The sequence below is a fragment of the Conger conger genome, chromosome 1 (assembly GCF_963514075.1).
Source record: "Conger conger chromosome 1, fConCon1.1, whole genome shotgun sequence".
Taxonomy (NCBI): domain Eukaryota; kingdom Metazoa; phylum Chordata; class Actinopteri; order Anguilliformes; family Congridae; genus Conger; species Conger conger.
Genome location: NC_083760.1, coordinates 50,396,677 through 50,421,163, shown reverse-complemented (window position 1 = coordinate 50,421,163; position 24,487 = coordinate 50,396,677). Strand labels below are relative to the sequence as shown.

The 24,487-nt window shown below is 48.1% G+C and overlaps 1 protein-coding gene across 2 annotated transcripts in view; it reads right to left on the bottom strand.

Annotated features, from left to right (window-relative positions):
- The window catches only part of ldlrad4b (low density lipoprotein receptor class A domain containing 4b), a 59,348-nt gene extending 35,163 nt beyond the window's left edge, over positions 1–24,185 (bottom strand). For both annotated transcript variants that reach the window (XM_061227133.1, XM_061227220.1), the window contains exons 1-2: positions 24,033–24,185; positions 14,060–14,200 (exon numbers count right to left, since the gene is read on the bottom strand). In XM_061227133.1, coding sequence (XP_061083117.1) covers positions 14,060–14,200; positions 24,033–24,072 — 181 coding nt within the window. In that variant the 5' untranslated portion in view covers positions 24,073–24,185. The remainder of the gene's footprint in view (positions 1–14,059; positions 14,201–24,032) is intronic.
- Positions 24,186–24,487: the final 302 nt, after the last annotated feature.

The window sequence follows — 24,487 nt, the reverse complement described above, 5'->3', positions numbered from 1 at the left end:
CAACAGAGGGCACAACAGCAGGCACAAAACTTTAGTGTATCGGCACAATAACTTTATCTGTGGTCAGTTGACAAGTGGAACAGATGCCCCCTGGCCATTCTGTCCACCACGAGATTCACTGCAGTAAGCCAGCACCTCCTACAGTCAAATCCTGCTGGTGCTCAACAGTCACCCTGTGTACAGGATTTCACTGTGTAGCTCTTTTCAGCAACAGGTGTCTGTCCAGTCAATAGAAAAACTGCAACATGCCTTTGGGTGGCCACTTCCATAACCACAAAAAGGAAGACACTTTATAGGATACACTGGAGGCAGAATAAAAACTAAAAATTACCCCCAGACCTACAAGTGCAGCCTACTACTACATAGCCGAATATCTGTACGCAATACTTTTGCCCTTTTCTGGCTGCTTTCAATATCTTTTTGTTTGCAAGGAATGTCTTGTCGGCTACATGTCTGTGCATGCGTTAATGTGAAGGAGTTATGTAAACAAATTCGTTTCAAATTTATTTAACCAAATACCATATTTTTATTCGACACCACTTTCAGCCAATAATTTATAAGACTGTTTTAAGAGAATGTAGATGCAGTATAAAATATGGATATATGGACATATCTGCAGGGATTTCAAATTGAGAGGAAACAAAAAAAAGAAAAAAAAGAAGAGGACAGCCAGTTTCTGTTCTTGTTTTTAATATACAAGATAGTGTAAGTATGTAAACAATGAGTACCACAATCTGAACCTCTGCAAGGAAAGGGTCTGCACATGCACTGCTCTTATATACAGTAACTAGAGCAATATGTACACATTATTACATTTTAAAAATCAAAGATTTAGCCAACTACACATTTCCCATTGCAATGATGACGGACTATTCGACTTCTTTTTAATTTGTCAACATCCTGTAATCAGAACTGGTAACTCTTTCTCTCTTTCTTGTAATCACTCCGCACAAACATTGCGAGACGGAAGTATCCACCAATACAAACCAAAGAAGAAGAGATGGAAGTTAGATAATGTTAGTTTGTTCGTAGTAAGGATGCAGCAAGGTGCAGCATAGACAGCATTCTACGCCACAGGGAAGTTGATCTGCCGTGGAAGAACAATATTTTGGACAACTGTTGACTTCTCCATACATCATTGCAGCATGGTAAAATTTATACTACAGTTGAGTGGATTTAGGCAGTTATTTTAAAGAAGGCTAGCTGGGGGGACAGGCTACCCAATGGCAATACGCTAATTGTTAGCATTGGTCCAATACAGTACAGCTAGCATAGTGATGCGAAGATCCCATCACAACATTCCTACATACCACTTTTGGGGGTAAGTGAAATAAAATCAAATTTGGAATGCACTATCCCTTTAAAGGCTTCAGCTGGATCATGGCTAAAATGATGGAAAACATCACATTAATGTGTTAAACTGGGAGGCCTTCAATTACTTTCAAGATGGGATAATTCAACATTTCATACTTGGGACTTAATTTATGTCCATCTAAATGTTTAACAACTTTTACCAGGAATCTGGAATGACCACTTGTCACTGTCCGCCCATCCCTTCTATTGCCGTGACATCCTCTGTCAATTTGGGAGGGTGCAGAAAGGAACTTGGACAGGCAGAAGGATGGAGGGAAGGGCCCATGAGGAAGCACTGCCCAGCAACAGGAAAAACAAGCAGCCTCACGCCCTTAGGCAGACGTGAGACCCAGAGATAGAGATGTGGATGATCTTTGGGCACATTAATTACCAAAGCAGTGGGGGTTCAATGCAGCAGCCAGGACCAGCCATTTGCTGTGCTCACGGCATGGTATTTAATAAACCTGCACCACCAAGAAGAGTGGGCAGAAATGCCTAAATGGTAACAATCTGTACATCCAGGCTCCAAATAATCTTATTCTCACTGCAGAGATTCCACACAAACACAATCTCTCCCTGCAGAGGTTTCACACAAACCCAGTCTCTCACTGCAGAGGTTCCACACAAACACAATATCTCCCTGCAGAGGTTCCACACAAACACAGTCTCTCACTGCAGAGGTTCCACACAAACATAATATCTCCCTGCAGAGGTTCCACACAAACACAGTCTCTCCCTGAAGAGGATCCACACAAACACAGTCTCTCCCTGCAGAGGATCCACACAAACACAGTCTCTCCCTGCAGAGGATCCACACAAACAGTCTCTCCCTGCAGAGGTTCCAAACAAACATAATATCTCCCTGCAGAGCTTCCACACAAACACAGTCTCTCCCTGCAGAGCTTCCACACAAACACAGTCTCTCCCTGCAGAGGATCCACACAAACACAGTCTCTCCCTGCAGAGGTTCCACACAAACAGTCTCTCCCTGCAGAGGTTCCACACAAACACAGTCTCTCCCTGCAGAGGATCCACACAAACACAGCTTTTTGCAGTGGAGCTGAAAGTCTAAGGGCAAAGAGCTACTGCTGGAGGAAAAAAACAGGCGGCTTTGAATAGTCCCCAAAACTGAATTTTACAGGGCTGCGACTGACAGTCTGGGAGTTTGGCTCTTTCACACACAGGATCTGCCAACCAGTGAAGGCTTTTTCACGGCAATATGATGGCCGCTTGTAAAATGGTCGTTTGCATCTCTGCTTCAGAGGGTCTGCTAATTCAACAACCAAATTGCAAAGGGTGACTGTGACCTTTACTTGTTGTTTTGGATATTATTTTTTTGCTTTGAATGAATTACTTTCACGATCTTGACACTTAAATAAGAGTCAACTGATAACCTTGCAAGCTTGTTACTTTCATGAAAAGAAATGGCATCTGGGACATAACTGTGCAAGGGGGTTATTTATTACTTATTTTGTTTTCATGAAAATAAAAGGATTAAGGTTGCGCTTGCACTACAGCTTGTACAGAAAATTAAAAGCGCGCTTTAACTGTGGCGGTGATCCCGGGGGAGCACGCAGTCGTGAGAACTGGTAGTTCTCTTATTTGCAAGTTTGTAGCAGAAGCAAACGTCTCCTTTAAAATGCCACCGGCATGTCTCCTTCAGAAGTTTTCCCTTCCGTCACCTTTTGCCAGTCTGCCGTGCAAATCGCTCCGCTTCCCCCTTTTTGTGCTGTGACGGATTAGCCGCATCTCAGATTTACCTCCGTAATCCCTGCAGAGTCAACAGCCACCCCCGCCCCGCTCCTCCTGCCCGGGGTGGGAGGGAGGGAAGTCAATAGCCACAGTCTGTAACTCAGGCTAATGAATACCGCCCCCACAGGAGCATCCCATCATGTAAGCAGTTCATCATCGCGGTGGAGGCAGAGGCACTGCGCCGGGCTGGAAAAAGGGTTATTCCCCACTGAAGAGCTCAGAGGCTGTCAATAGCAGAATTCCTGAGTCATCTTCCCTCTCCCTGGAGCTCAGACCAACTTCCTCATGATGGCGCATTACAGCGGCCCTGACTTCTGCCTTCCTCCCTATCCCTGAACCACATTTCATACAGACTGCAGCACAGACCTGAACCAGACTGAGACTGCAGCACACACCTGAACCAGACTGACTGCAGCACACACCTGAACCAGACTGAGACTGCAGCACACACCTGAAAGACTGACTGCACCATAGACCTCAGCGAGACTGCAGCAGATCCACACAGCAACACAGACCCGAGCCAGACAGAGACTGCAGCACAGACCCGAACCAGACTGACTGCAGTACAGACCTGAACCAGACAGACTGCAGTACAGACCTGAACCAGACAGAGACTGCAGCACAGACCCGAACCAGACAGAGACTGCAGCACAGACCCGAACCAGACTGACTGCAGCACAGACCAGACTGCAGCAGAGATCTGAACCAGAATGCAGCACAGAACCACAGTCATTGTCACTGCAAAACGCAGATCTGCGTTTTTGTCACGCTGCTGCCTCAAAGCACACAGAGGGGAGCAGCTGCCTCCTTTTCTGCACTGATAAATATGACTTCTAATTTTGCCAAAAGGAGAGGCTGCATTCCTGCCTTGACCTGCAAATGCGGCAAAAATGTTCCGTCTGAATCCGGGTTCAGCCAGAAAGGCAGAGCGAGTATGAATCTTTAAACCTTCCAGTACAAACTGATGCATTTTTAAGAGAAGCAGGGAGGTGAAAATGACATTCAAAAAATGCCTGTGTAAAACCCTCTCTTCTACCATCTACTGGTAACACTAATTCCATACAGCTCATTTAAAATTCTCTCCAGAGAAGAGCTTAGTTTAAGAAACTGAACACTGTCTGAGTGGGAGTCACAATGACCTACTTTTTTTTCTTCCTCTAACCCTCCCCCCCAAATGGGGTGCACCATGCAGTGAAGCCACCAAACAGAATCCTTCCTGTCCCACTTATGTGGTGGTGGGGGGCGGGTAAAGTGCTGGAGGAATCAAAGATCCTGCACAATTAGAGGGAAGGCAGGTCCATCAGAGTCTTCACTCGGGAGAATCGATGCTACTCCACGGCCGTCTAGACTGGCCTCACTGAAAAGATTCACCTGGTGTGGCAGTATTTGCAGCCCTTGACATTTATCTGACACCCAAACAGTAGCTTCTAGAATCGCCATTATTTTTCTTGAACTTGCCACAATCTAATTTGGATAACTGATGAAATCAATTAAGAATTGTATACTGTTGTGTATGGACTGCTGCTGGTCACTACCATTCTTATGGTAATGCTTCACTGTTGCCGAGTACATTGCCTATTCTTTACTCATGCCCTTGTTCCTGCAGCTCGACAAATGCACCATGCATCATACATGCACTGATGCTCCTTCCTCAGGACAAGAGTCTCTGCCTAATTGATGAATAATAATGCAACCAAAATGCCCCACTTGTGGAGGAAGAACCAGACAAATGGTGGCACAAAAACTTCACAAATCCACTTAGAGTGAAGAGAAGGGGCAGCTTGCCTTTGCTCGTTTCCCCTGAAAACTCATGATAACTGTAGTTTTATCTTGGGTTGTTGTAGATTTTAGTTAGCTAGGAGCTAGAGAAAGGGCTGTTGTAATTGTTCATCTGAACTGTTGTCAGTAAGCAACATTGAACCTATGTTATTATATAGATGTCAGAGCAACATTACAGACCTAGCTAGCTAATGATAGTCTAACCATTTTAGGATATTGAAACTGCACAGCTTAACCTTCTAGCATCTAGCTAGCTATTTCACCAGTCCTATTTACACTTTCTTTTTCGTAGTTCTTACTAAAGTAGCTAGGTTCTCTCTGCATACACACTTGCCGGCTAACGTTTCATTGCCAACTGTCCGTCTGCTGTATTGGTAACTGTGCATTTCACAAATTAACTTGATGTGATTTCATTATTTTGCTAAACCCAGCTAATAGACTAGACGTAGGCTATTCTGCCTATTAATAACAGATAACATATCGTACCTTTGAGCAAATGTGCTGCATCTAACGTCACGTATCGATGTTAAACTGCGATTGTGGTCGTCCTGAAAGACTTATCCTCAACAGATAGTTCACAGTTTGTCTCCGGCTTGGGGAATGGAATAAAACAACACATCCCCTCTACAGAAATTCAGGATAACAAGTCTTCAAGTACCCCAAAAACACATTTTAACCACCTACAACAGAACCTTTGTAACATCTCGCTAAAGTGTTTTTCTTCAATAACGTTAGACGGAATCAGAGCTGGATGTCCGCGGAAGTCCACTTAGCAACCATTTCTAAGCGGTGGTTGTTGGACTGTGATGCCAATCATACATTTGGTGAAGGTAAATTATGTCTCAGAGCTCAACAGTGCCCCCTCTGGTGGACTGGCTGCCTGGTCATGTGGGAAAACGTGTAGCAGTGGTTGTTACCCCATATAAAAAGAAAAGGATGCCACAGTGGTGGGGTGGGCTGACAATTATGACCGATTGAGCATTCCAAACTGGAAAAACACGGAAAAAAGATCTTACACAAGCCAAGCCTGAGAACTGAACCCTTTTTAAAACTTTATAGTAGACAAATTATTCCTTCCAACCTTCCGTGTGGTGATTCGAAGTTGCCGTATGGCAGATGTAACAAATGAGGTGGGAAACCGGAGGGTCGGTGGGATTATAGAGCGACACATAACGTGGTGTCGGCAACGTTGCTGCCAGCATCACAAACCAAGCGCCTATTTATAGGCCAAGAGAGCGGCGGTCCAATTTGCATAACAGGCAGACATTTTTAGAATCTTGAGTGTTTACTCCCTGTCCCTCCGCGAGTGTGTGTGTGTGTGTGTGTTTGTCACGATGATGTGACAGGAGACAATGTGGATCGGAGGCGCTTTGCAGTGGCCCCCGTCTTCTGCCACGCGGCGCGGCGCAAGGAAGTGCCAGACTGTTATAATTATCGCTCTTCCTCCGCGAGAGGAGCGTGGCAGACCTGCGGCGACGATGACAGAGTGGATTTAAGGAGGGGTGCGCGATTCGCCCCGCCGCCTCTTCAGCCTGCCAGCAGTCTCCAACTGGAACGCAAAGACGTTAGCGTCCTTGAGCGTCGCATCCTTCTGGAAATCACCCACCCCCACCCCCACATCACGGTACCCACCCCCACAACACGGGACCCACCCCCACCCTTCCACCCCTACCCCTCCCCACTTCCATTACACAGTTCCCATCGCAGCCCCCGTTCTCTCGCCTCTAATGACTGAAGGCTGCCCGTCGTTAGCGTGCTCCCGTCTCCCCGTATGGAGGAACAGCCGGGGGGTCGGGAGGGCACGCCGTGTCTCGTATCACAGGCCTCCCATCGCGGGCCACACGTGGCACAAAGAATCTGAACAGCGACTGGACTCCAGGCTGGCGTAATCAGCAGCGTTTCCCCAGGGTCCGGACCAAAGCCTGCTGGCCCCAGCGCCGACTGCCACCACTCTTCTTCGCATTGTGCGTTCTCACTTTATGTTGCGGCCTGGAAGTAGGTTGTGCAATGAATTGCCATCAGGGACAATGAGGATTCACTCGCTGCCTGACGGCTTATGTGACTGCTTAACAATGTGGGTGGAAAGTCTTGAGGAGTGATGCATAGACGGTGCATCACACAGGGAAGGACGGTTGAGAGACCGCAGGATGTTTCTAACCTCTTTAGCTCGATAGCACCCCCTCTGACTTGTCTGGTGCCTGCAATCATCGTGTGGCAGTCTTCCTGGCACTATGAAGTTCTCCGGCACAGAAACTGAAGCTACTCCAGCGGATGTCTGCACATGCCGACTGGCTAGACACGCGGGCTTATACGCGCTCTCACGGGCGGACAGTCGACGTACTTCGCCCACAGTTACAATTTTCAAAACCGGGTGAGAAAGGAAAAATAAAGGGGAGGGGGGGGGATAAGGAGGAAGGAGAAATTTAAATAACTGAATGAGAATGAAAAGTGTGACAGTTCCTCTCCCCTGAATAATGCATTTTGAAGGAATTAACTTGGATTCGCTGAATCCACCGCTGCACCGCAGCCCCCTACTTAATTTTCAAGTGCGAAAGTACAAAGCCTCGACCGCCGCGGCTCGACGAGGGGGCGGTCCCGCGACAGAAGATCTAAGCCGGCCCGAAGGCTGGCGGCGCGGGGGTAGTGATTAAGCGCCCTCAACCAGATGGTTGCATGATCAAACCCCCAGGTCGGCCGCCGCCGTTGTGCCTTTGAGCGAGGCACTCAAAGCGCTTCTGTAAACATCCAGCCGTACAGTTGATTAAAATGTAAAACATTAGTTAAGTAAGTGGAGCGCTGGGTGAGGGCATCCGCTAAACAAATGCGAGAGGGGACCTGAAAACCCCATTAAGGATTCGCCCTCAATTTTACCTTTGTTTAAGCTCTCGCCATTCATTTTTAATCCACAACATTAAAGTGGGGATGAAAGACAAAGGGCCAAACTTCAAAGGGAACGCTGTCCGGAGCTCATCGCGTTTCGCCAATGCCGGCCGAGAGGCCTGCTTCTCAGTCCGCTGTTCTGTCGCCTTTTCTTCCTCCTTGTGTCGGCACAGGTTTGAACAAACCCCGATTGTGTTTTGAGTGAATGCAGTCGAACATAACTCTTGTTAAATTGTTTATTCCTCCTGTCTCTTCTTCTTCTACTTCTTTGTTGAATGAGAGGAATGGACGAGAGCAGTCGATGGCTCTGGCTGCATCATTACCATGCACATGGACTGTGGGGGAAGTTATTTAGCAAAAACAGTAAAAAATAAAGAGGAGAGAGAGACAATAGGTAGAGCTGGGCGATATAGCCATCATGGTATAACACTTTTTTTGTAAGCGCTGCGGTGTTAGATTTCTTTCAGTTTTTTAAATTTTATTTTATTTTATCATACCTGATGCGGTAGCACACCTCCAATTTCCTGAGCCAAAGTGAAATGCTTCCGGGGGTAAAAAACATAACTCGTATCTTTTCAATGTTGATATGACAGCAACAGGACCATGCTGTTTCCATGTGGTAGATAAAAACATAACTACAAAGATAAAGAGCGAAAATGTAAGCAATCTGTTTATCAAAACTAATAGGTAAGTTAACCAACATTAAAGAGATAGAAGCAATGTTTTTTCTCCCCTGGAAGCATTTCACTGAAGTTTGGAGATGTGTTACTGTATCGAGTACGATTAAAGACGAAAAGAAAGAACGAAACCTATCACCACCTGCCAGAGACAGTTCTTATTGCGCTCAAAACTATTCTATGTACTGCGATAGACTTAGGGCTGCGCGATACAGCCAAGTACCACATACAAGGTGCCTCCAAGCACAAAAAGAGAAAAGCTGGACCAAAATAAGGCCTGTCTGCTTCTGTCCCCTTTGGCAAAGCTGAGATTTCGGCAAGGCTCGGGAGCCCTCGCCCCGGGCCCCTTACAGTGGCCCCCGACACTGCGCCAGCGGTTAATGTTTCCGTGACAGGAAGCCGATCGGCGACGACAAGGCACTCGTTCGGTGATGTGTTGGTGGGGACGTGGCATTGGGAGACGGATTAAACATGCCTCGGGCGCACCACTCCGAGGGAGAGAAAGGATGACCGATGACGTTTCATTAAACTGATAACATCCCCGATGACTCCTAGCGGAAATGTATGGTTTCCGGACGTAAATTTGTTGAATCCTACCGCCTGGATCCTGCAGCTGTTTGTTTCTGAAATAAGGCTCCGGGGATAAGCTGGTTTCAAAGACATAATAACAGAAGTGATCTCGGTGAACTCACCTGACAGGGAGCAGACCACACAATAAGGTAAAATTACATCAATAACAATGAAGGCGTAATTCTGTAATCAAAAAAAGCTTTATAATCCCCTACTTACACCGTTTTGGAATACATTTTCCAGCATACACATGAAACGACATGAAGCATGGAAGTAAACATGCACAGAGAAAAGCTCCCAAACACTATAGAATATTCTTGAGGGAATTTTTAAGTCTCACAGTTGATCAAGCCTTTGAGATAAGCGTACTCACATGACGTCAGCTTGGAGAACAGGGTCATTAAAACATTAAAAGCCGTTAAGCCGCCGCCAACACTCGGCAAACTTGTTTAAGAGGGGAAAAAGGGGTGCTGATGAAAATTCATTATGCAAATTCCAGGCTTGAACAAATTAACATCAGAGCGCGGCGCCCAAAAAAGCCTGATCAAAGGCAGCCCGCCGATTCTGCCGTCGCCCTTCCGCCCCGACCTCTGACCCCTGGGAGCCACAGGTGAGCGCGGAGGTGCTTTCCCCGCCGCCGGCCCCCGGAACGACACAGAGCGCGATTGTGGGGGAAGGAAATAAAGAGCCGGGCGCAAATTGAGATGCGCTACACAAAATGGGCTCCAGCTGCCGTCAGCTTTAATTGCCCTGCTCTGGGGTTTTTCTCTCCCCCCCCCCCCCCCTTTACAAGGACGGGATGCTGGGGTCTGACCCGAGCGCTGATAGAAAGCTATTAAACGTGCTTCAAAGAGGCGGCTGGTCTCAGAACCGCGGCTGGAGTGGGGGAGAGCGAGAGGGAGAGAGACCAAAAAAGAGAGTGAGGGGGAAAAAAAGAAGCCAAAAAAAAAAAAAAATCATCATGTTTATTCAGTCTCTCTCAGATTGTCTACTTAAAATAATCCCTTAAACACATGGAAATGAGAGGGCCCTGAAAAGTGGTGCGAGGACGGACAACAGGCAGCCAGATCTGCATATCAATGGCGGACCCCGCTCTCCGGTAGGGGTAGCACAACTCCCACAGCCAGGGGGCCCCCAGCCCTCTCTCCCCGTCCCGGGATGTGTAAAACCACGGCCCCCCCGTTTCAGACGGCAGGGTGGGGGGAGGGGCGCGCGTCACCTAAAGGATGGCGCTAACCCCACGCCGCGGTTTAGCCGGACCATTCCGCGAGCTGGTTTTCTGCCTAATTGACCTCAGAGTCGCGCTGGAGAACATTCCTACCGGCTGCAGCCAGGGACCATATTTCATCTCCGACATTGGAGGCTAATTACCTCTCGGTGACCAAACACCAGTTCCAATCCAAAGCAAACCGGTTAATCCATCCTTAGAAAGTTAGCAGAGTTTGAGCTGTGATGAGATTAAGTAATGGGAAGATGGACTCCCAGGGGAAAAGAAATGTACACATTTAGATTTACAGCCGTGTAGTCTCCATTAAGGAGAGTGGTGAGGGTTTGGGGGGGGGGGGAGCCTTCTGTAAACATTTTTACAAGATTAAAAGGTTTTAAAAGAAAATAATAAAAACATAAAAAGGTGTCAGTCCCAAACAAGTGACCCTCCTAATCTCCTAATAAAATAAACATTTGTATTAAAATCTTAATATTGAAAATCATATTGATATCACTGGACAACAAAACAAGAATTTAGCAACAGCAAGTTTACATTAAAGGCCTCAATGAAATGAAGGTTTTTTTCCTGACTAATATAATAATATAATTTACTTATACTGCAATAAAAATATTATGACTGATTATGACTACAACTTCAATAGCAAAACAACATGTCAAAGGAGAGACTAAGTCTGACATTGACCTCATGTCAAAAAACACTTAAGAGGGATACACATCTTTTTCCCCCTGTATGGAACATGTCGCAGGTGATCAAAAAAACCATTAAACTGAAATCAATTACTGTTTCAAACTGTATAGGGGCAGGTGGACTAAAGCTGTTAGTAGCTGTTGCCACAGCTGCGAATGAACCAGCGGATTGCAGTCAATTACTTTCCATATCAATAGAACAGAGAGAGGAAGGCAGTAATGTGGGAGGTGGAGGGGGGGGGGGGGGGGGAGTTTCAGATTCGGGGGCTGGGGGAACAAAGTGAAAGCCCCTCTCTGGCTGTCTGTTTAGTTAGCCACCCGGGAGAGACAGCGAACTGGTGGCCTCCAATGACACCGGGGATCTGCTGTTGCATTGTAACCATTGACCTGCTCTCCATTAGTTTCCTTATTTGCCTGGGTGATCTCGGGTCAGTGTACCGCGCGTCCCTGGCACTCAGGCACACTCGCCTACGGGAGGCCATGTGGAAAAACTCCATTCAGCTTACGAGACGCGGGGGAACTCATTTCACCCAACCTTGACATGACTGGAGCTCAAGCCAAAATGGCAAGGTCAACCTTAACCCTCCTATTATGCTGAGATTTTATGACAACTTTTATGTTTGGGGTCTAATTGAGCCCAACAGTTTAAATAAACACACAAATATTTGGACACTTTGGTTTGCTTCTTATTGTTTCCAAAATGACTAGCCCTTTTTCCATAAATATGAAAAATCTAACATCTCATTTTAGAGCCTAAGGTACAGTAAGTGAAAGTTTGGCACCTGTATGGTAAGTGTCACCAAAATCATATGCAAAGAAATCGGTGATAAAAATAAAAACGATTGCACATTTTCTTACATTTCATACAGTTTCAGAGGGCCCAAAGAACCCCAAATAACAAATTTGCATGCACAGTTAGTACAGGACTTAGCATAGCAGTATGTTTATTGCATGTTTACCATTTAATCCCACCAAATGATAAAATTAGAAACAAGGTAAACTGATTTTTCAGAGATGTCAAACACGAAATGGGGTGACATTGACCCCAAACATAATATGAGGGTTAAGATGGCCGCCTCAACCACACTGCAGAACTCAAAGTGGCCCGGTAGTCACAACGATGAAAAACTCAACCCATCATGCTAGACATTACAATAAAAACCTGTTTGATATGACCATGCAAAAGTGAACTCAGACTGCTAGACACGATGGCAGAAAACAGCATGTACGATCTGCCAGGGATATCTAACCCACCAACAGGAACTTTCAGCAGCCTCCAGTGAGGCTCCACTCTGAATGCACTGGTGAAGGAGGTTTAGGAACACATTTTAGGAGATTACAGAAACAAAACATTAACACCTAGTTCTGAACATCCTTCTTAAAAGACGGGGAAAATGAAGGCATTTCATGCGTGTGTGACATCACACCAGACTTAAACCATTTCCACGTCTATATGAAAAGTCAGTTTCGGTTTTGGATTTAAAAAGAAGTTTCTCGTCGCTGGGGAAGTCGTCAATTCCCGGCCACTCTAACGCACACCCCCCATAAAAAAACAACTGCTCTTAAGTGTGCTGAAGCGTATCTAAGAAAGCCATGTCCAGGGTATCGATTACCATTTGATCGGGGGGAGGGGGGGTGGTGTGAGGGGGGTACGGCCAGGGGGAAGGTCCCCGTTACTTAAGTCAGCCGCCTCATTGTTTGTCCTGGGAGACGGCCTCTCCGCTCTGCCATGCAGCGTCTAGACAGTATTCATGATCCATCTGTCTGGCTCAGGCACAGCCGGGAAGATGGCAAACTCGATTAGGATTGAAATATTTCTCTGCCTCTTGCCTCTCCCTCCATCTCCCCGCACGCCTCTCTGCCTCTTTCTCTCTCTCGGTCGCTCTCTCTCTCTCTCTCTCTCTCTCTCCCCGCGACGACAAATCAGTATTCCGGCTCTGCGGACGGCAATCATCGCGCAGGTTTTCCGCCTCGTAATGGCAGCGGGCAGACACTTTCATTAACATTCGCTCGAGACGGCTAAATATTTCAAGTGGCGGCGCCGGACGTGCTCCCATTGGCCCTTCCGATGTGCGGCTCGCAGGAGAGCGAGAGGGCAGAAACCGAAAACGGTCCGAAACTGCCGATGAGCCGAAGGGTGGCGGGAGGGGGGGGGGGGGGGGTAGACGGTGGTTCAAGCACTGAGGTGTTGCTGTAAAGCCCCCCCCAGTCCTAAAACTAAACCCTGAAAACAAAAGGCCGGCAAACATCAAAGCCCCCTGGCAGCTGGCCACCCCATCCGATTGCAACCCTCCACCGTCCCCACTGATTGTATTACGGCCGGAAAAACACTTCCTTTTCTCCTGCAACCCCTCTCCCCGCACCCTCATTTACATTTCAGAGAGCTGCGCTTTCTTCTTCCACCGCATTTGAAGACGCCCGGTGTCAGGGCCAGGGACCAAACCATCGGACCACACTCACTGTACGCTGCAAACAACTTCAGATATGCTCTGAGGAGCCCTGCAAACGCAGGCACAGACTTGAGCTAGCTTTGGGACCGGGAGTCTGCGAACATCAGTACGGGAACTGCACCCAACCACTATGCAGCTGCTCAAACAGACTGCCAGTACGAATATAATCGCCTATTAATAGGCACAAGTTTCTGTCACCCAGAATAATTCATTATTCATAGCACTATAGCAATCTTATGATGGCAACCATTTGTTGACTGTATAGTGTATAAGAGTGATGCTCAGAAAATATGCCGACTGCAGATTAAGGGTGTCAAATCTTATCCGAAAGGGCCCGTCAGGGTGCAGTGTTTTTGCTTTAGTTGAATTAGTTAGTTGAGTTGAATCAGGTGCCTTAGTGCTGGGCTAAAACCTGCACAAACACTGGGCCTTTTTGGATCATATTGGAAACCCCTGCTGTAGACAGAGGGGTTTCCAATATATCATATCAGTCATATCAGACGCATTAGTAAGGATCACCTGACAATCGCAGACAGCAGGAGGTGATTTTGTCACCAAGACCAGTGAGTCGAGAAGTCAAGAGATGGAGAGATAGAGATAGAGGTGAGAACAGGCCTGTTTTATCAGAAAGGGGCGGGGGGCGGAAAGGGAGGCGGAAAAGGCGAACCCCCGTAGGGTACTCACAGTTGAAAATGGCGGGCGGAGGGTGTTGCGTCACCACCGGGCAGTTCTCCTCATCGCTGTTGTCCCCGCAGTTATTCAACTGATTGCAGATTAATGAGCCGAAACGCAAGCAATTGCCATTGGTGCAGTGGAACTTGCACTCTGGAAAAGAGGGGGGAAAAAAGAGGGAGAGAGAGAGAGGGAGAGAGAGAATGGCTTTCGTGAGTATCTTTATACCACCCACAGATATAGAGATAGGCGCGGTGTCAAACGGCCTATTCTTAAATCGCTTTCGTCACCGATGTGTAATATTCCATTAAAAATGGAGGGAAATGCTGTTAACCAGTCTAATGGCAAATGCTGTACAGCGATAAAACATTTTTTTGGGAGGCTTCAAAAACATCAGAGTGGCTCTCTTTGGGTGAACGTACACAGCATTTACTGGATAAATTAGAGAAATATAACAAGATCAAGCGCTGGTGCTGTTTCGGATAACAGCTCTAAGTGCTCTTTAAGAGAAGCTCCTTTCACACCGACGGGTCCACTCTCGGCAGTCAGCGCGAGACAGAGAGGCTAAGAAACAAATATATCATATTAAATATAGTATCAGAAACCCTGTCCTAGAGTATCAGGACAGCCAGCGACAGTGATGAAACACATCCTGGCCTCGGCGATGTGCCCGGGAAACAGCCGACGTCGAACGCGCGTCTCCGCGGTCGTCTCCCGCAGCCAGACAAAAGCACGGTCGCCGCACGGTCAGCCACAGACCGCTCGGCCCTAACTGTTGGGTCTGGATGGCAGAACACCTGCTTCCCTGCACCTGGGGGGATACACTCCAGAACATTCTGTTGTCCTCCTCGGTTACCTAGGCTACAACCGACCGCTGCGGCAACAACTCAGAAAGAGGGCAATTTGTACCCGACCGAAAGAAAAAAAAGAAAAAAGAAATAAATAGGAAAGTTTGAAATGCCTGCGGCTGTGGAACGGACTCGGGGTTGGTTCTGGGGCAGGGTGGTAGGAGGACACGTGGAAGGCTATGGGTTTCATTTTGGCAGTAGACGGTAATGTTGTAGTACACAGTTACAGGGCCACTTTATCTGTAATGATTTTTATATGTTCCCTGCTCTACCTGCCATGCCATGGCAATACAAATGCTGAATTTAATCATGCCAATAAGGCGCATGGAATTTAATTGAAATGTGGTTCCTTTAGCTTCCTGTGCTCCGGCCAGGGTAGATGTTCCACCAAAGCGTGAAAATATAAAGCAATGTCAGATGAACAGAAACAGGGAGCAGCCATAGGACCACAGGGTTAAAGAGACAAAAGGACCACCGCTAACAAGGCTGCCAACAGCCTCAGAAATGCATAGTACACAAAACTGTAAGTATGCGGCGCAAGTTAACCTGGAGAGCTGCACCGGCTAAAGCAGTAAATAAAAAGTGTGTGAAAAATAGATGACTCAGCCTTGTCGAGACATCTGAACTGGGCCAGAGAGTCTACAGAAAGTCTGACGTAAAACGTGACTAAGCACGACCGGTTGACGCATAATAACAACATTAAACCCGATTCTAAGTTAACTTTAATAAATGTCTTTGGAGCACAACAGCAATGCGCTAGTACTCTCTCCTCCTGCAGTATTCTCCACTGCCAGTAAATCACAGCAAATCAAGGATGTGTGAAACGGCGTTTTGTTATGGATGTAAAACACACTTATGAGCCCGACTGCCTTCGGTGTTGGGCTGGCGTATGAGCCAAGGTCGGCGAGGGAGCGGGCTCGCGTCGGACGAGACGAGGCTGGAGGGCGCGCAGTAATAACCGATAATAAGAACGGCCGCTAGCGGTCCTGACGCGCCGTGGCCCCGCGTCACGCCGCCGTGTGTTTACAGCCGGAGAGCTGCCCCTCCCCGCTCGCGCTGAGCCCGACTTCTACCCACCAGACCTACCTAATGACACAGCAGACTTCTCTTCCCCCACTACCCTCCCCTCCCCGCCCTTCCCGACGGCTGCTGTAGCTTCTGCTTCGCTCGTCTAGACAGCGCTGAGGGGTGGGGGAAGGGGGGGGGGACGAACAGGGATCTGATTCAACGAACAACCCAGCGTGACCATTCTCTGCAAACCGCCGCTCTCCCTCACTCCCTCCCTCCCTCGCTCTCGCTCTCCTCCTCCCCCCGTCTGTAGTGAGTGGCAATTAGTGCTGCCTGAGTGCTCAAGTTGCAGACTCTCCGTCTCTCTCTCGACAGAGCTACAGGCCGCAGAGCTGCGAAAGAGCCTGTTCTCTCAAGCGTGCCACGGACCACTCCTCGCCGAGGAGGAAGGAAGGCACAGATGTAGTCGTGGGTGGAACTTCCTGTGACGCGTTTACAGCAAATGCTGCAGAGTAACGGTGGAGTGGCGGTGCCGCTGGTGGGTGGGCGGAGAGGCAAAGATGATTTCTGGAAATTGTCCGATGAATTATATGAGACTCCTTACCCGGAAAACTCCACAGGGACTGGCCCGGAATAAGAGATGGTGGAACACACCGCAGGGTATTTATATACCTTTGGGTGCAGCACACATGTCTGTTTTTGTCCGAAACGTCAGTCTCACCTGTCCATTAAACAGAGTGCCCAGTGTGCTCCACCGTCTCCCATTTCGTGCTAGTTTCTACGAAGTCGTTCAGGTAAGGCGTCTCATAAAATCGATCTGCCCTTGTTGGAGAGCATCTATTCAATCCTCCTTTTTATCTGGCTTGTAGCGTTGGGCATTTCCCTTTCTGAATTGTCACATGAAGTCTGGGAAGGTAGGCGGTGTCTGGTAAGCCATGCAATAGCGGAGTAATTCTAGCATACCCTGGGTGTTCACTAAGCATGTTTCGCCATAGAGTGACAACAAATCATTGAAAGCCTGTGTCATCAGATGTTGTCGCCATTGCGCCTATTAATATGCTGGTGAGATCAGGGAGTCTGATGGGTGTTATCGGGACATTGGGAGGAGAGGGGGACAGCCGCTGCCCTATTCGGTTAAAGCTTTGATTTTTAATGCCGTTACGCGTAATTAATTGCTCCTGGACCGCGAGCCTTGCTGCCGCCTCCAGGCAGAAAAATGAAGAGCATTATGGGAGATGTGGCGGAACTGTACACCGGGGGGGGTCACTTGGCCCTGGTCCCCAAGGACTGCTCTGTCTGCACGGCTCTCTGTCCCAGACAGGCAATTAGCCACCTGATTCGGCAAGTCATCATCTGGCCAGGCTAGACTCCCTCGCCAGTGTGGGCTAGACTAGCAGCTCGGGTTAAGGCTTCCATATGCTTCAAAGGAACTGGTCCGTACAACGTCTGACCATATCAGGCAGTGATGTTGCTCATACCTTTTCCGAAATTGCTAAACATGAAGGTGGGGTGAGAAGCTATTACATATGTTAGCGGTCCTCAATTGGTTGGAGAAAAGTGGTTGGTCCTTCATGGATGAGTTCACGCTCTTTAGGCGAATGTTAGAAGCCTACACGCACAGCTTAACCATTTTTTTGTACATGATAAACGATTCTCCAAAGACTTCAAGAATAACATCATAACCGAATAAACGGTACCATTAAAATAAGATAATTATACTGCCCAGTAATGGTTATATGTTTACATTTATATGTGCTAAACTCCATTATACTTCAGCTAATGTGGCTAGCTACTATTAGCTAATAAGGCTTGGGGCTTTACAGTATATAATAGACAGCAATGCCAATAGGAACCTATGGGGAAAGACTCCACCACACAGGGAACCAGGAACTGTAGGAGCTTGGCTCACAGCTCATGCTCGTGTGTCTCTGGTCACATGCACAAAGTAGAAAACGCAGGGTAATTACGTGCTCCGGCGGATGAACAAATGAAACATGCTTTGGCAGTTGCCAAACAAGGGTACAAAGGTTTTACATCGGAGCATTTTGGGGAAAATGCATATCAATTCATTTGTCTGAGTGATTATCAATATATGAGCAGAAACTTTTAATTAGCTTTTTAAATTTTTTGGTGAAAATATAGGCATGTACGATGTTGTCTCAAAGAAATAAGTGTCTGTTATCATTAGCTTTTTTAAACTTTTTTATTATATACACCATACATACGTATACATTTTATATAGGTATGTATGGTGTTGTCTCAAAGAAATAAGTGTCTGTTATCATTAGCTTTTTTTAACTTTTTTATTATATACACCATACATACGTATACATTTTATATAGGTATGTATGGTGTCGTCTCAAAGAAATAACTGAAGAAGAGAGAAAAACGTGGCCAGTTTAGTTCTGAGTTGAATGCAGCAGTTTTGCACATTGCTATTGCAGGACCAATAGCCTAGTGGTGTTGTTATTGGTGAGCTGAGCCAAACGATCAGACTCATTAAAAGGAGCCGCAATGCCCATCACTACAAACATTTGCGAAATAGCAGGCAACCTGAAACTCTGCCCATTACACACCTGCCCAGTCGCCCTTATCTGGAACATTCTCCGGTGTTATGAACAGCAGTAGCAAAGAACAGTGCATACGGTCCCACATTATACTCATAATCACATGACGCTGTGTGAATTCGGAGTTGCTGTAAGGTGTATTTCTTCACTTTGAAGGAGGTATGCTACGGACTCCTATAGGCCTCAAGTCTTTATGCAAAGCTAACACGTTTTGCTAGCATGGAAACAGAGCTAAAGAATGCAGAATAATGAAAATGAAATCGAACATCTTGTGTAAGTCTGGGCAAATCGGAAAAAAGGTATGTTTCCCAAAATGTCTGTGTATTCCTTTAAGTACTTGACTTGACCGTTAGCTGGTAAGCTGTCACGCCGTGTGGGGTAAGTTGTCACATTGGATTTTTCAACAAATAAGAACACAACCGACTCCCTGCCTCTCTCTCTCGCCCTGTCACTCTGTCTCTCCCTCTGTACCCTCAGCTCTCCGGCACAGAGAGCCGCAGAACCACATGGCAGGGCAGTAAATTTGCTGCAGATGCATTTGTGAAGCCTGATGGATTGGGCATCTTCCTGGCTCCAGTCCGCCTATGGTCAACCAGGATAATTAAGCATGTCTGAGTTGTGCTGAGGTGGCAGACTTGACACATTGAGAGGGGGAGGAGAGAGAGAGAGAGAGAGAGAGAGAGAGAGAGAGAGAGAGAGAGAGAGAGAGAGAGAGAGAGAGAGAGAGAGAGAGAGAGAGAGAGAGAGAGAGAGAGAGAGAGAGAGAGAGAGAGAGAGAGAGAGAGAGAGAGAGAGAGAGAGAGAGAGAGAGAGAGAGAGAGAGAGAGAGAAACCCTTCAGGCCATGTCTCCACTGGGAGCTGTCGCGCCGAAAGCCACACTCTATTGCATGCTGGTCAGGCGGGGGATGACTTGTGAGCCAGAGCAGTGTATGTATACATACGACAGTTTGTGTGTGTGTGTGTGTGTGTGTGTGTGTGTGTGTGTGTGTGTGTGTGTGTGTGTGTGTGTGCGCGCATTACATAATGTGTCAATTACATAACCAGAGACTCTTTCAAAAGTGGATAAAAAAAAATATTATATATATATATATATATATATATTGCGCTAAACACAAACTTATTCTGTAGAGAATTGGGTTGCTGCCTCAGTGCTTTGACCAGGTTTACGGGGTAAAGGGTCTGCAGTCCAGCTGTGGATGGCAGAAGAGCCGTGTTGGGCGCCGCCCTGCTGGAGGAGCGGCGGCGGACCAGACCGAGCGCCCCGGCGGACAGACGCTCGCTCTGCGGTCAGCGCACTGCGCCGTTGCTCTTTTTTTGGCAGGGCTCCCGGGTAGACTTGTAATGCAAGCCGCAAGCTTCCACCGCCCAACCGCTGCTCTGTAACCCCGTGGAGACGGGCTTTACTACGGTGCAAACAAACCCCACGCTCCGGTTTCACCCAGTACCCAACCCCCCCGCCTGCCGCCAGAGCCACTCCCATTAATTACTCACACCGCTGTCCCCATTAAGCAGATGCTCCTAATTCTGCCCATCATCCGTAGCCCAATCCGCTAAGAGGGGTGCCATTTTAATGCCCTGAACTCAGACCATTCCCTCTCAGAGTTTTCTATGCAAGTTTGAGCCCAGTTGAACCCCAATGAAACGGCAACAACTGATCAGGGAAGGAAAAAAAAAAAAAAAAGTTAATTTAAAATAAATAAATAAATTAAAGAGTTATATAAACAGTTGTATCAAGGGCCTTCTGAAACTAATGCATTTGTGGATATGCATACGAATTGCATGAATCTGAAGTGCATTACTACATTTGAAATTGAAAACGTGTTCGTTTGGCCACATTTGTCCAATTACTTCTGGTCCCCAAAGGGGGGTACGTACACTCAGTGAGCACTTTATTAGGAATTCATTAGACTTGTTTTGTTAGACTTCTACTGCTGTAGCCTGTCCACTTACAGGTATGATGTGTTTTGTGTTCAGAGATGGGCTTTTGCTGTTGTAACGCGTGGTTATTTGCGTAACTGTCACCTTCCTGTGAGCTTTGACCAGTCTGGCCATTCTCCTCTGACGTCTCTCATTAACAAGGCGTTTCTGTCTACAGAACTTCTGCTCACTGGATAGTTTTTGTTTTTTGCACCATTCTTTGCAAAATCCCAGGAGATCAGTAGTTTCTGAGATACTCAAACAACCCTGTATGCCACTAACAATCATTCCACAGTCAAAGTCACTTAGATCACATCTTTCCCCCATTCTGATGGTTCTAATGATCCTGACCCATATCTACATGATTGTATGCATTGCACTGCTGCCACACAATTGGCTGATTAGATAATCCCATGCATAATAAAGTAAAAATGTTCGTAATAAAGTGCTGGGTGAGTGTATAAGAAGGGAAGTCATTCCTACACGGGCCACACGATAGAGATTAGTGTGCTTGAAAATCCCAGGACATCAGCAGTTTTTGAGATACTCAAACCACCCTCAAATTAAAACTCAGTCCGCACTTTGGCCTCAGTCATCGTTTCATTTCAAATCCAATGTGCTGGAGTACAGAGCCAAAAGAACAGAAAATGTACCACTGTCCAAATACTTAGACAGCACTGTAGGCAACTGAACTTGTAGTTCTATGTTTGGGTGCCTGGCTCGCACACTTACTGAACATTAAGCAAGAAAATAAATCAGACGGAAGTATAAAGTAAAATATCACCCTCTCCCACATATATTACTTTGTAAAACATGAGAAATGGCCATTATTACACTAACATGAATGTACACACACAGAATAGAAATTTTGAATTTCAACAGCAAGGCTGCATGGACTGTCCAATTCACTTCCAATAGTAAGCCATGGTGAGAACGGTCACAATATGTGTTATGTTCTGTACCTTCTTAGATATTTATTCATCTAGTGAAAGGTCATTCTTGCCTGACACTTCCAGCTGACGACCATGTACACTTAGATGGTAATAATAATAATGCCTACTGTGCATTAACTTTATAAAATTGCATTTGGCTGTGATATTATCTACACTTTTGTACTGTACGAGTTGGTACCTGAATGCACGCATTGGTTCTTGACCCCTATATTGGCTGCTTAAACCTATGTATAGCACTCATAAGTGAACACTGCTTCCTGTGATCACCTATGACCACCGATGGTGATGGGGAGAGTAAGAGAGATGGAGAGAGGAGTGAGAGAGAGCGAGTTGCAATAACAACACACAGAGCTCTAGTTTAGTATGCAAACCTTTCCCTCCCTCCCGTTTCACTGCATTCCATTCCAGGCAGGGGATCAGAGAGCAGGGTACAGAACTGTAGCGAGAGACAGAGGGAGGGGGGAGGACAGAGAGGAAGGGAGAAGAGGAGAGAATGAGAGGTAGAGGAAGAGAAAGATGGCGAGGGGGGGGATGAAGAGGAAGGTGGACGGATACCCTTCTAAAGTAAACGAGCGAGAAGGATTGCAACGCCTCTGCAGGTGTGTGTGTGTGCGCGCGCGTGTGTGTATGTGCATGTGTGTGTGCATGTGTATGTGTGCGTGTGTGCGTGTGTATGTGCGTGTGTGTGTGTGTGTGTGTGTGTGTGTGTGTGGGTGTGTGTGTGTGTGTGTGTGTGTGTGTGTGTTTGGTGGTGGTGTGTGGTGTATGTGTGCGTGCATGTGTGCGTGTGCGTGTGTATGTGTATGTGTGCGTGTGCATGTGCATGTGTGCATGTGCGTGTGCGTGTGCGTGTGCGTGTGTATGTGTGTGTGTATGTGTGCATGTGTATGTGTGCATGTGTATGTGTATGTGTATGTGTATGTGTATGTGTGCGTGTGTATGTGTATGTGTGCGTGTGTGTGTGTGTGTATGTGTGCGTGTGTATGTGTGCGTATGTATGTGTATGTGTGCGTGTGTGGAAAACGGAAGGATATGGAGTCAGGAGAAGGAAACCGATCATGGCGGCCGAGGCGGAGGGGGGGGGGACAGGAAGAAGAAAATGAGGGCTGGGAGTCGGAGTCGGAGAGAGAGATGCCAAGAGAGAAGAAGATGGGAAACTGCCAGCGGCGGGAGAGCTTGGCTGAGGAGGCCTCTTCCGTCCCCCGAGTGAGAGCCACAGCTCCATCCAAGCCTGTCATCCCAGCCCCCAGCCCCCAGCCCCCCTCTCCCACCCAGACGAGGGGAGCAGTCTACCCTCTCCCACCCAGACTAGGGGAGCAGTCTACCCTCTCCCACCCAGGCTAGGGGAGCAGTCTACCCTCTCCCGCCCAGACTAGGGGAGCAGTCTACCCTCTCCCACCCAGACTAGGGGAGCAGTCTTCCCTCTCTCGCCCAGACTAGGGGAGCAGTCTACCCTCTCCCACCCAGACTAGGGGAGCAGTCTTCCCTCTCTCTCCCAGACTAGGGGAGCAGTCTACCCTTTCCCACCCAGACTAGGGGAGCAGTCTACCCTCTCCCACCCAGACTAGGGGAGCAGTCTACCCTCTCCCACCCAGACTAGGGGAGCAGTCTACCCTCTCCCACCCAGACTAGGGGAGCAGTCTACCCCACCCACCCCACCTGCCTGCAGACCCGGCCAACTGCTCACCTGAAACTGGCAGTATGTCGACAACAAGCGCCCTCAAAGTAAACAACTTGCCGGCCCCCAGAAGTCATGAAAAGTAGCGTAGCGCAGCGAGGAGCGAATTCATCCCCCCCCTCCTCAACGGCAGCGGCCGCGGAAGTTTTCGAGTTTTATCTACTATCTGTTTTCCAGCGCGGTTTCGGCCAATCTGCAATAAATTTGTTCCGCGCGGAACAAGGTTAACAGGGCCGCTCGCCGAACTCTGATGGATTAATCAATGCGGGCGGCGTGTAGGACATAACTCCTGCGCCGAATGAGCTGGGTGGCGAGGAGGCCCCGGGTCGGGGGAGGTTCGGAAGGTGAGCGCGGGTCGCCCGACATGAACCCTGGGCAGTAAACAAAACCATACTTTAACCTCGCCTGTATCGATCGGCTGCTCCGGTTTGTTTATTCCTTCACAACTACTTTCCCTAGCTCCAGCCCTGGGCCGACCACTGCTTTCTCATTCAATTTCCCGAAGCGCAACACAGCTTTTTGTAAAGGTCTGCTGAGCTGCATTCGGGGTACAAGGAGAATCATTCTGAACCATCAGCAACCTTGCATTCACCTGGGGGAGAATGAGGCATAAAACATACGGGGAGGGGATAATCCCAAGCAGGCTGTTCAGATGTCAACACGACCGACTGCAGGCAGGGTGACACAGACCGGCTAATCGTGCTTTCACCCAGTTTATCAAAATTAAAAGCGCAACAAAGCTCTTTGTAAATGCAGTTTCGTCAAAACCATTCCGTAGGCGTGTTCTGTGACCAACGGTAATATTAACACAGGTCACAGCAAACAACCCCACCCCCACTCCCCCCGAGCCAATCCTTTGATTATGCTTTGCCCATTGACCAATCAGGCAGTGATGAGAATACAAGATGCATTGACGTCATATCCTTCTCTCACACACACACACACACACACACACACACACACACACACACACACACCCCGTGTTGGACCCCCCCCCCCCCCCCCCCGCTCACCTGTGAAAGCATTGGTGGCCGGAAAGCCAGCTTCCTGCATACTGTTCCCCCCGGCACTGCCTGAGATCCCAACGTTAACCAGTCCGAGTGGGTGCGGGCAGCTCAGAGCGGGGCGGCCGTCTCCTTTCCATTTTAAACTCCTCCAGAGTCCATGTCACGCAGTCCCTCCCGAAAGCCTCAGGCTGCTCTTCCAACGAGCTGCTAGGGACAGGGTCCAGGACGGGGGCGTGCGGGCGGGGGGGGAGGCACACGGACCGGGAGGGGCGGGGGGCGGGGAAAGGGACGTCGAGGGAGAGGGGCGGGGTCGGGGGAGGGGGCAGGGGGTAGCGGCGTCAAGGTTTCTCGCGCTCCGAAGGTGTGGGCGAGGCGGTTCCGGTTATCCGCCCAGCCAGAGACATCCGGCCATGGCCGAACTTGGAGATTCCCAGCGGCTGAGTTCCCCCCCGGCGGGCGTC